This window comes from Protomyctophum bolini (assembly GCF_963924005.1).
Source record: "Protomyctophum bolini genome assembly, chromosome: 7".
NCBI lineage: Eukaryota > Metazoa > Chordata > Actinopteri > Myctophiformes > Myctophidae > Protomyctophum > Protomyctophum bolini.
The window spans coordinates 6,372,291-6,383,270 of record NC_137868.1 but is presented as its reverse complement, the minus strand read 5'-3'; the positions used below and the strand labels follow the sequence as shown (position 1 = coordinate 6,383,270).

At 43.8% G+C, this 10,980-nt stretch overlaps 1 protein-coding gene across 1 annotated transcript in view; it reads left to right on the top strand.

The window, feature by feature from the left end:
- The first annotated feature begins 3,496 nt into the window (after positions 1–3,496).
- Positions 3,497–10,980, top strand: part of itga10 (integrin, alpha 10) — a 66,130-nt gene continuing 58,646 nt past the window's right edge. Inside the window, exon 1 of the mRNA XM_080769176.1 lies at positions 3,497–4,485. Within this exon, the coding sequence (XP_080625302.1) occupies positions 4,434–4,485 (52 nt within the window). The 5' untranslated portion in view covers positions 3,497–4,433. The remainder of the gene's footprint in view (positions 4,486–10,980) is intronic.

Genomic DNA, 10,980 nt, shown 5'->3' with positions numbered 1-10,980 from the left:
TGTGTGTTGTTATTGTTGTTGAAAAATGGTGGCGGTGACTACTGTGGTGTGTGTCTTGTTTTGGTTTTTCTAGGTAAGAGATTGCAATACCGCCGCCGACTGGCCTGGAGTTTTTTGATTGATTGAAATATGTATTAACAGTTGGCAGAATTACAGTACATTTCAAGCACAAACTCAATACAAAGACTGTTAACTGTGAGTGGACGACCCAATTAAGCATTACACTTGTTTACAACAGGGTCCACTTTGTTCAATTCATCAAAACATTTAGAGACATACAACTTCTATATAGTTAAAGAACAGAACAGGAATTCATCATAAAGGAAGCAAAAAGGGAAACTTATACAGTGAGGGGAAAGGGGGTGGGGGGGGGGGGGGTTCAGATTTTACAGGGGCCAGTTTCGAATTGCAGCCGTCCGTAGATGCCCTTTGAGAGCGGTTTTGAAGGAGTCAAGGGATTCACATGTCTTAATGACTGTTGGTAGGGCGTTCCACATTTTGGTGGCATAGGAGTGAAAAGATTTTAGTCCCTTGTTTGTGCCGAATCTGGGTTGTACATGGTTTGTTGCACTCCCTCTGGTGTTGTGGCTGTGGACTTCGTTTACATTAAGGAAGTATTTAGACAGGTACATGGGTATCTTGGTGGTGTATAGAATCTTGTGGACCAGACCCATTGCAAGATGCTGTACTCTGTCGTCGACCCTAAGCCATCCCAGCCTGTCAAAGTGGGCAGGGGTGAGGTGGGTTCGGGGGGTGAGGCCAAGTAGGAGCCTGACCAGTTTGTTTTGGGAGAGTGTGTGTGTGTGTGTGTGTGTGTGTGTGTGTGTGTGTGTGTGTGCGCTGCCAACACTCCTGGGTCATGCAGGAGTGCATGCATGGAGTGCATGCATTTATCCTGGATTATTTGGTATATCAAACTCCCAAAATTCACCAGACCACAGAAACCTTATACATCTAGGCAGCTATAGTCGTCATACATCATCCAATAAATAATGTATATAGGCCTACTTCTTCATGAATTAATTTGTCAGCTTTTCTTTTAACTATCATACAATGTTTAGAAAAAAAATCCATCTTTTCACCATGACCATAATGTAAGATATGACAACTGAATTCATGTGATTGGTATCAGCCGATTTGCTCGTCTACATATGACGTAATTTTTCCTTTCATAGTCAATGGCATTTAATGTTTAGTGTTGCCACAAATCTACGTCATATTTCAGGCACATATGACGTAATTCTCCTTTCATTGTCAATGGCAAATGTGAGACGTGACAGGACGAAAAGCTGTATATGTCATTAAGACATGCGGATCCCTTGACTCCTTCAAAAGCGCTCTCAAAGGTCACCTACGGATGTTTCTTTTCCCTTTTACCTCTCCTATGAAGTTGGAAAAGGGGCGAGCGTTCTCTTATTCCTTTATGATGAATTCCTGCTCTGTTCTTTTAACTACCGGTATATAGAAGTGTCTATTTGTACGTCTCTAAATGTTTTGATGAATTGAACAAGGTGGACCCTCTTGTAAACAAGTGTAATGCTTAATTGGGTCGTCCACTCACAGTTAACAGTCTTTGTATTGAGTTTGTGCTTGAAATGCATAGCTACTGTAATTCTGCAAACTGTTAATACATATTTAAATCAATCAATACAGGAGCGGCGGTGCCTCAGGGGTAGAGCGGCCGGACGGGAACCGCAACGTTAGAGCCCGGGTTAGAACCCGGGCTCCCCCAGAGTTAGAACCCGGGCTCCCCCAGAGTTAGAACCCGGGCTCCCCCAGAGTTAGTGTTTAGAACCCGGGCTCCCCCAGAGTCAGTGTCGAAGTGTCCTTGAGCAAGACACTGAACACCTAATTGCTCCCGATGTGCAGGTTGGTGCCTTGCATGGTTTCCTCTGTTATCGGTGTGTGAATGTGTGTGCGTGACTGTGTGTGTGAATGGGTGAATGTAATGCACAATCAATGTAAAGCACCTTGGATAAAGGCGCTATATAAATGCACCATATATGCATTTACCTTTTACAGGAGAGGAGAAACAAGAGGAGGACACCTTGCTGTAACTGTTGCCACTACCACCACATATACACATCCTGCACTGCAGTAGGATCTGTGGGTCCAGGATAGAAATAACTCACCGATAGAAGTGGACGTCATCATCAGCAAGTAAGTAAGCAAGATGTTTACAAGACCTGTCTTAACCCTAAGACCATTTGGTTTAAATGTTACACTCCCGAGAGTTAAACATCTATGAGGGTCTATTATGTGGTTACCAACTCTCCATCATTTAGCTGAGGACCTCCTGGAACCCCACCCCCCCCCAGACAGACAGACAGACAGTACCGGGCCTGCACTGGATTGTAATTGTAATTTATGATAGGAAAACTATAACACAGGGAGGTGCGATCATTGTGGGAAGGAGGAAACAGTTGAGCATGTAATGATGAAGTGTACAGTAGGGCATATGAAGGAGAAAGAAGACAGTTAAGGGAGAATTTAGCAGAAATGAAGGAAAGGTATGACTGTAGAAACCGATTGTACTTAAAGTATCACAAAAATCATTAGGGGGGCATATAGGTTGTTTTACGGGTACCTACGGGATCACCTATTTTAGTATTTTCAATATGTTTCCCTACTGGGATTTCTTAGGACTTTTGATATGTTATTACTAACATATTTACGAAAAACAAAAACTTTGTTTAAGGTTAACCCCTTATTATTATCCATAGAATGCCTATACTAATAATGTGGCATAGACATACACACAAAGCCACACACTGAAGAGTAAAAAAGAGTAAATAATGTATGTCAACTGCATTCTACAGTCATTCTGCAAGCTTGTATCGGATATGCTTTTGTTATATTTGTCGTATGCAATACTATACTGTATATAGGGCTTAATAGGAAATGCCATGGTTGTAATGACTGTATCACGACAACATTTTAAGGAAAGTGTCAGGAGACAGGTGCTATAGGCACATTTTTGAGTATCTGAGAGAAACCAAGAAGATTGTAATTGTAGGAAGAGGCCAGAAGATGGCGCCTGAAAGCTGCAAAAAAACAAACCTGCACCGCATGCGTTCAAGCGAGTGTTCGAAGACTTTATGTATATAATTAAGTCATAAATTCACCACAGCATACATTGCCATCAAATCAATTACATGCTATTTAATTAAAATATATCTGCCAAATTAAATTAACTGAGAAACCGTTATATGAGTTCTAATTACGTTCTGCTCCTAAAACAAAACAAAAAACTCACCAACAGATGAGAGAGAGAGAATGGATTTAACAGGAAGACTATAGGCTGAAAACAAAAGCATGGAACCAAGTCAAAAACTGAAGACAGAGGGAGAACTTTGGGGCCAATGAAAACTGAGACGAGAGAGGGAGAGGGAGTCAGGGAGAGAGAGAGGGAGAGAGAGAGAGAGAGAGTTGTGGGTTTGAGGTTTCTGCAATGTAAACCAGGCGCGCTCAGAGAGGACTAGTGGGGTGCATGAGAGAGAGAGAGAGAGAGAGAGAGGTCTGTGCGCTGAGGATAAATGCGCCCTTTCATTTGAAAGGGAGAGTGCGTATACACGCACGCACGCGCGCAGTTCTGCCTCCCTCGTCGTCACAAGTGACAGAAACAAAGTTAAGAAACAACACGCACTCACTGGACAAGAAGCAAGCGGAGGCTAAAGAGGTTATTAAAGCACGCATTGACTGACTGAGGGCACTCCGCGCAGTGAGGAGGACACATCTTCACACTCCGAAGGACTATAGCGGTAATTGAAGGACTAATCCTGTCCTAATTGATCATCATCTGGACAGGACAGACTGCAGGACAGGACAGGATCTGAGTCACTGAGACTGGAGTTGGTGATGATGATGCTTTAATGTTGTTGGATGGACGTCTGGACCGGACAGGTGCTGCTCGATCTTTGGGGCCGTCGAGAGGGGTCAATTACGCAAATTACGCACGGCACAATTAAGGTTCTATAGTTTTACAGTTTATTTTTTTGTAGTTTATTTTTGTTTCTCAGTCACCATCACTTAAAGTTGTTTCTGCTTGGTGGATGAAATCCAAATCGATGGACAGGTCCCACGATCTGTAGACGGTGCAGGTTTTCTTCACTTCTAGATAAAGACGTCGACATAGCAGCGCCTCTGAAGACAGGCCCCTGGTGTTGTTTTAATGTGCACAGGATACACACGCGCGAGAAATGTGTGCGGAGCGCCGTTTGAACACGTTTCATTTAACGGATCCCCCGAGTAAACAGAGCCCCATCTGAAAGAACGTGTGTGTGAGTGGACACGCTGTTTGTTATATGCACTGTATTTGCACAGTCCAGGGAGACCGCCTGCTTTGTGAATAAATCAATAGGATATATTATCTGACAGACAGAGAGCCCTGTCGATCTGTCCCATCATCCGTCCCTCTCGCCATCTGAAGCCCAATGGAGGTCCACAGATACCTGCTTTTCCTCAAGTTCCTTGTCCTTCTGAAAGGTAAAAGAAATAGCCCATTTGTTAACCACTTTCAATGTAATCCTACAGTGTCACATCCAAGTTTCAAGAACTTTAAAAATGTTCAATAATGTGAGCTACTGCAGTGTTTAATCTTTCAAATAGGCCTATATCTTAAAACAAGCTTGTAGATAGGCCTATGTTGTTTTGGAAAGATAAAACTAATAAATTAATGGAACAAATTTAGCCACAGTAGGCCTATAAAACATGGCTTTAGTGGTATATCCAAAAGTTTCCCAGAAAGTTTCTCCTTGATTCCATAATCTCCATTTTTACACAATTATTATCTTTTACAGTTTTGTTTTAAAGAAAGAGTATAGCCTATATATACGTTTAAACGGTCTGTGGTCATTCACGGCTCTGACTGTCAGACAAACTAAAAATACAGAGTAGTTTAGAAAGGTTGAGCTAAGTGCACCCCAGGCCAGCGCTCTAGAATAGACCTACACTGTATGTATGGGGGATCTATTCTAGGCTGGTGTTTGTCAAGCCGTGGGTCAGGACCCAGAACTGGGTCACGGACCAAAGAACAACACTGGAAAAAGAGAGAATATTGAGTTCTCGTCAATGGTGTTGACACCTGCATTTACCCATGGAGATCAGTAACGGTCTGTCTGTCTGTCTGTCTGTCTGTCTGAGACAAAATGCCATTGTACAATTTAATTATTATCCAGAGCAACTCACAAAATACACAGCAACATCCTCAGTAACTCTGCATGTGTACAACTGGGCCTGTTGGTTGCATTTATACACACTCTGATTTCCAAAGGGATTAGTTAACGTGTTACTGCCAAACACACATGAACAGAACATGAACTAAACAGCAGATGCATGACACGCACGCACGCACAGCGTTGCGCGTACACACACACACACACACACACACACACACACACACACACACACACACACACACACAATAACAAACAATTTTGTAAAGATAGGAGATGTGAGTAGAGTATAGGTATGAGTTCAAAACACAGCAGGGACGTTTTAACTTGGACTGGCAGTCAGATCTGGAAGCAGATCTCCTCCTTTTCACGATGACTGATGGCTCCTGCCTTGGCCAACTGACCTAGTGTCGGTGACCTATGACCTCTGCCCTGAAACCCACCTCTGCCTAGCCACTGTCCAACTGACACTGATACAGTCATTACGACCAGGGCATTTCCTATATACAGTGTAGTGTTGCACTTCATCACCAATCGACAAATATAGCGAAAGAAAGTATCCGATACAAGCTTGTAGAATGACTGTAGAATGCAGTTGACATACATTTTTGAGCGGTGCTAACCTCTTCAGTGTGTGGCTTTGTGTGTACCGGTATGTCTATGCCATATTAGTATAGGCATTCTATGGATAATATTAATACTTGGGGGTTAACCTCAAACAAATTTCAACAGAAACCCTTTCAACTGTTTTTGTTAAGTAAATATGTTAGTAATAAAACATCAAAAGTCCTATAAGAATAGCTGATGGTAACAACCTATATGGCCCCCTAATGCCTATACCCACTATACTTATTTGAAAACGTGTCTGTGAAATTATGGGACCTGCATAATGAGTATATAATGTTTTTGGTACTTTAAGTAGGCCTATATTTTGATGCAGATACTTTTGTACTTTTACTCAAGTAAATGTTGATGTCCGAACTTGTACTTGTAACATACGATTTCTACAATAGGTTAATATAAGTAAATAATGTGAGTACGTCTTCCATCACTGAATGCCAGCCTCCAGCAGTATTACACAACCGATTCTGGCGGGTACTACCGGGTATAGGGCTGCACGATTCTTGCTCAAATGTTTATCTCGATTTTTCTCCAAAAGAATTGAGATCACGATTCTCACACAATTCTCATGTTTTCCATGAAAATATTAATCGTTTTTTTAGTCAGTAGTTGCTGAACATGACTACATTGAAAATGTGTCACCTGGAGCCATAACTACTGTGGCTTTAAACAGAAATGAAAGCTTGACTTCAACCTCTCTTAACGTCTCTCTCTTGTAGCAAAAACATAAGAGTAACTAAAATGAATTGGACAGCCAACTAGGGGCGCGATCCTTCACGATTCTTCACAAGATGAGAGATTGCGCAGGTGTCTGAATCTAGATCGCAATCTTTTGTTTTTTCTTCGATTAACTGCGCAACATTAGCGGCACGCCACCCAAACTAAAAACACAGATGAATAAATATGGGTCATATCGGGCCTGCCCAAAAAGCCCCTCGAAACATCTCCAATTCCCCCTGAAACACTAAGTAACTTACCATGCAGGAATTCCTGGCATGATGGCGTGGCTGCGTGTGTGTGGAGCGGAATCACAGGCCCCCCCTAAAACACGCACACACGCACGCACACACATGTACACACACACACACACCATGATGGTGTGGCTGCATGCGTGGAGCGGATTCACAGCCCCCCAAACCCCCCCCCCCCCCCTCCCCTAAAACACACACACATTAGCTAGCTGCCACTGCACGGGCCTCAGCCAATGAAGACGGCCCGGCCACACTGGGGCGAGCTGAACAGAAGTTCCTGTGGTTCTGGTTGAAAGCCCGATCTTTAAATAAATCTGCGCAACTACGGCAAGGCAACCATGAACTGCTCGTCAGGAGCATGTGTGTGTGGTGCTGCTGCGTCCGTGCTAGCAGACGGTGCCAACACGACGGGCTATAAACTGTACGTCGATTTCTGTTGAAGCTCAGTGACGCTACACTTTTCTTTGTGACCAACTTATCTCTTTTATATCTCTTTAAAAAAAAGACATAACAGATTAACAGTCCCCCGGGTTCACACTATACATTTCAGGGAAAGAATTACTGAATAGTGTTACACTTGTCGCTATTGGAGAGCTACAGTATAAGAGAAAAAGGTTGAGCTGGCTTCAACTTTTTGCTGCGCTCCTATGACGCGGCGAAGCGTCAACCAATCGTTACAGGCTGTTGTAGGCCAGTTTCCACTTCCCTTCTCTCTCTCTCTCTCTCTCCCCACAATAACAATTCCAGCTTGAAATGGGAGGGAAACTAATCCTTGCCATCGGCCAGTTATAGTTCCCTGTTGTTTTTACCCCCAAGCCTTTATGTTTTCCTTTTAGATTTTTCTCACTTGTCACTTGACCCACACGGGGACAATTATTTAAGCGCTTGAGGAACGTCAGAGAGCGGGTTTGAGCAAACACTTCAATGGTGACTCGGGGCTCGACCACAGCGTAGCCGACCACACACTTTCTGTCGGTTTTGTCGCTTTCGTCATTCACATCATTAGAGGTTTAGACGACTTGCTCGAGGACACTTAATTGCAGCCATGAGGAGTGGAGGGATTGAACCGGGAGCCTTGCCAGACGGCCCGCTGTAGCTCCGAGTCCTGAGACACATAACGTTATGCTGACAGGTCATACAGTGTAGAAGAGTACCAACGTTATGCTGACAGGTCATACAGTGTAGAAGAGTACCAACGTTATGCTGACAGGCCATACAGTGTAGAAGAGTACCAACGTTATGCTGACAGGTCATACAGTGTAGAAGAGTACCAACGTTACGCTGACAGGCCATACAGTGTAGAAGAGTACCAACGTTATGCTGACAGGCCATACAGTGTAGAAGAGTACCAACGTTATGCTGACAGGTCATACAGTGTAGAAGAGTACCAACGTTATGCTGACAGGTCATACAGTGTAGAAGAGTACCAACGTTACGCTGACAGGCCATACAGTGTAGAAGAGTACCAACGTTATGCTGACAGGTCATACAGTGTAGAAGAGTACCAACGTTATGCTGACAGGTCATACAGTGTAGAAGAGTACCAACGTTATGCTGACAGGTCATACAGTGTAGAAGAGTACCAACGTTATGCTGACAGGCCATACAGTATGTAGAAGAGTACCAACGTTATGCTGACAGGCCATACAGTGTAGAAGAGTACCAACGTTATTCTGACAGGTCATACAGTGTAGAAGAGTACCAACGTTATGCTGACAGGCCATACAGTGTAGAAGAGTACCAACGTTATGCTGACAGGTCATACAGTGTAGAAGAGTACCAACGTTATTCTGACAGGTCATACAGTGTAGAAGAGTACCAACGTTATGCTGACAGGTCATACAGTGTGTAGAAGAGTACCAACGTTATGCTGACAGGTCATACAGTGTGTAGAAGAGTACCAACGTTATGCTGACAGGTCATACAGTGTAGAAGAGTACCAACGTTATGCTGACAGGTCATACAGTATGTAGAAGAGTACCAACGTTATGCTGACAGGTCATACAGTGTGTAGAAGAGTACCAACGTTATGCTGACAGGTCATACAGTGTAGAAGAGTACCAACGTTATGCTGACAGGTCATACAGTGTAGAAGAGTACCAACGTTATGCTGACAGGCCATACAGTGTAGAAGAGTACCAACGTTATGCTGACAGGTCATACAGTGTAGAAGAGTACCAACGTTATGCTGACAGGCCATACAGTGTAGAAGAGTACCAACGTTATGCTGACAGGTCATACAGTATGTAGAAGAGTACCAACGTTATGCTGACAGGCCATACAGTATGTAGAAGAGTACCAACGTTATGCTGACAGGCCATACAGTATGTAGAAGAGTACCAACGTTATGCTGACAGGCCATACAGTGTAGAAGAGTACCAACGTTATGCTGACAGGTCATACAGTATGTAGAAGAGTACCAACGTTATGCTGACAGGTCATACAGTATGTAGAAGAGTACCAACGTTATGCTGACAGGCCATACAGTGTAGAAGAGTACCAACGTTATGCTGACAGGTCATACAGTGTAGAAGAGTACCAACGTTATGCTGACAGGTCATACAGTGTAGAAGAGTACCAACGTTATGCTGACAGGTCATACAGTGTGTAGAAGAGTACCAACGTTATGCTGACAGGTCATACAGGGTAGAAGAGTACCAACGTTATGCTGACAGGTCATACAGTGTAGAAGAGTACCAACGTTATGCTGACAGGTCATACAGTGTAGAAGAGTACCAACGTTATGCTGACAGGTCATACAGTGTAGAAGAGTACCAACGTTATGCTGACAGGTCATACAGTATACTGTAGAAGAGTACCAACGTTATGCTGACAGGTCATACAGTGTAGAAGAGTACCAACGTTATGCTGACAGGTCATACAGTATACTGTAGAAGAGTACCAACGTTATGCTGACAGGTCATACAGTGTAGAAGAGTACCAACGTTATGCTGACAGGTCATACAGTCTAGAAGAGTACCAACGTTATGCTGACAGTCCATACAGTGTAGAAGAGTACCAACGTTATGCTGACAGGTCATACAGTGTGTAGAAGAGTACCAACGTTATGCTGACGGGTCATACAGTGTAGAAGAGTACCAACGTTATGCTGACGAGTCATACAGTGTAGAAGAGTACCAACGTTATGCTGACAGGTCATACAGTGTAGAAGAGTACCAACGTTATGCTGACAGGTCATACAGTGTGTAGAAGAGTACCCAGGTAAACATCTCTCAAAGTGGGGTCCGGGGGTGGGATTCCAGGGGATTCCCTTAGAGCTCTGTAACTCTCAGACCCCTTTTCCATCTGTTCCCAATGGGAACCGGTTCAGTTGTTTTTGTATCTTATAGTCCATGAGCCAGAGCTCCAAAATTAACTGGGGAAGTTTCACGGTGATAACAATCTAATATGTATGGTTTTGCACACGTTCCGATTTTGGAGCTCTGGCTCATGGACTAAGAACCACAAAGATCTGAACCGGTTCCCATTTGGAACCAACCGGTGGAAAAAGGGTCACAGAGCGTATACATGGAACCATGGTGGTCCCCCCGTAAGGGTCCATTCGGTTCCGTTTGTACACTCAGAGTTTTGGGGGTCTGTATAATACATACCAGACTGGGGATCCTTAAAAATGCAAAATAAACAATACAGACTATTATATCCACTCCTTGTAGCAGGACGCTGTTTCAACTCCCTGGCTCCGGGGGGCAGCGTAGACAAACACCTCTCTGTGTGTCTGACCACAAACTGTGTGTTTATTATTATCAGTAGCTGTGAAATGAATGGAGCTCAATGGGGTGTGAATGTACACGTGTGTGCGTGTGCGTTTGCGTGCACGTGTGTGTGTGTGTGTGTGTGTGTGTGTGTGTGTGCGTGTGTGTGTGTGTGTGTGTGTGTGTGTGTGCGTGTGCGTGAGTGAATTAGTCAATGCAGACAGACAGGTAACCATGCATGAACCACAAAGGGGGTAATTTACTGTAAACTCCAAGTGTTTCTTTCTCACTCACACACACACACACACACACACACACACACACAGAGCCCAGGAGCCAGTTGTTTGTGGTAATGTCTCCTATTAGCCGTGCAATTTAACCATAGTACCATACTGTCGTGTACCGGTATGTGGTCGTTCTTAACACACGTGTGCAGCAGACATTTGCATCTGTGTGTGTGTGCGTGTGTGTGTGTGTGTGTGTGTGTGTGTGTGTGTGTGT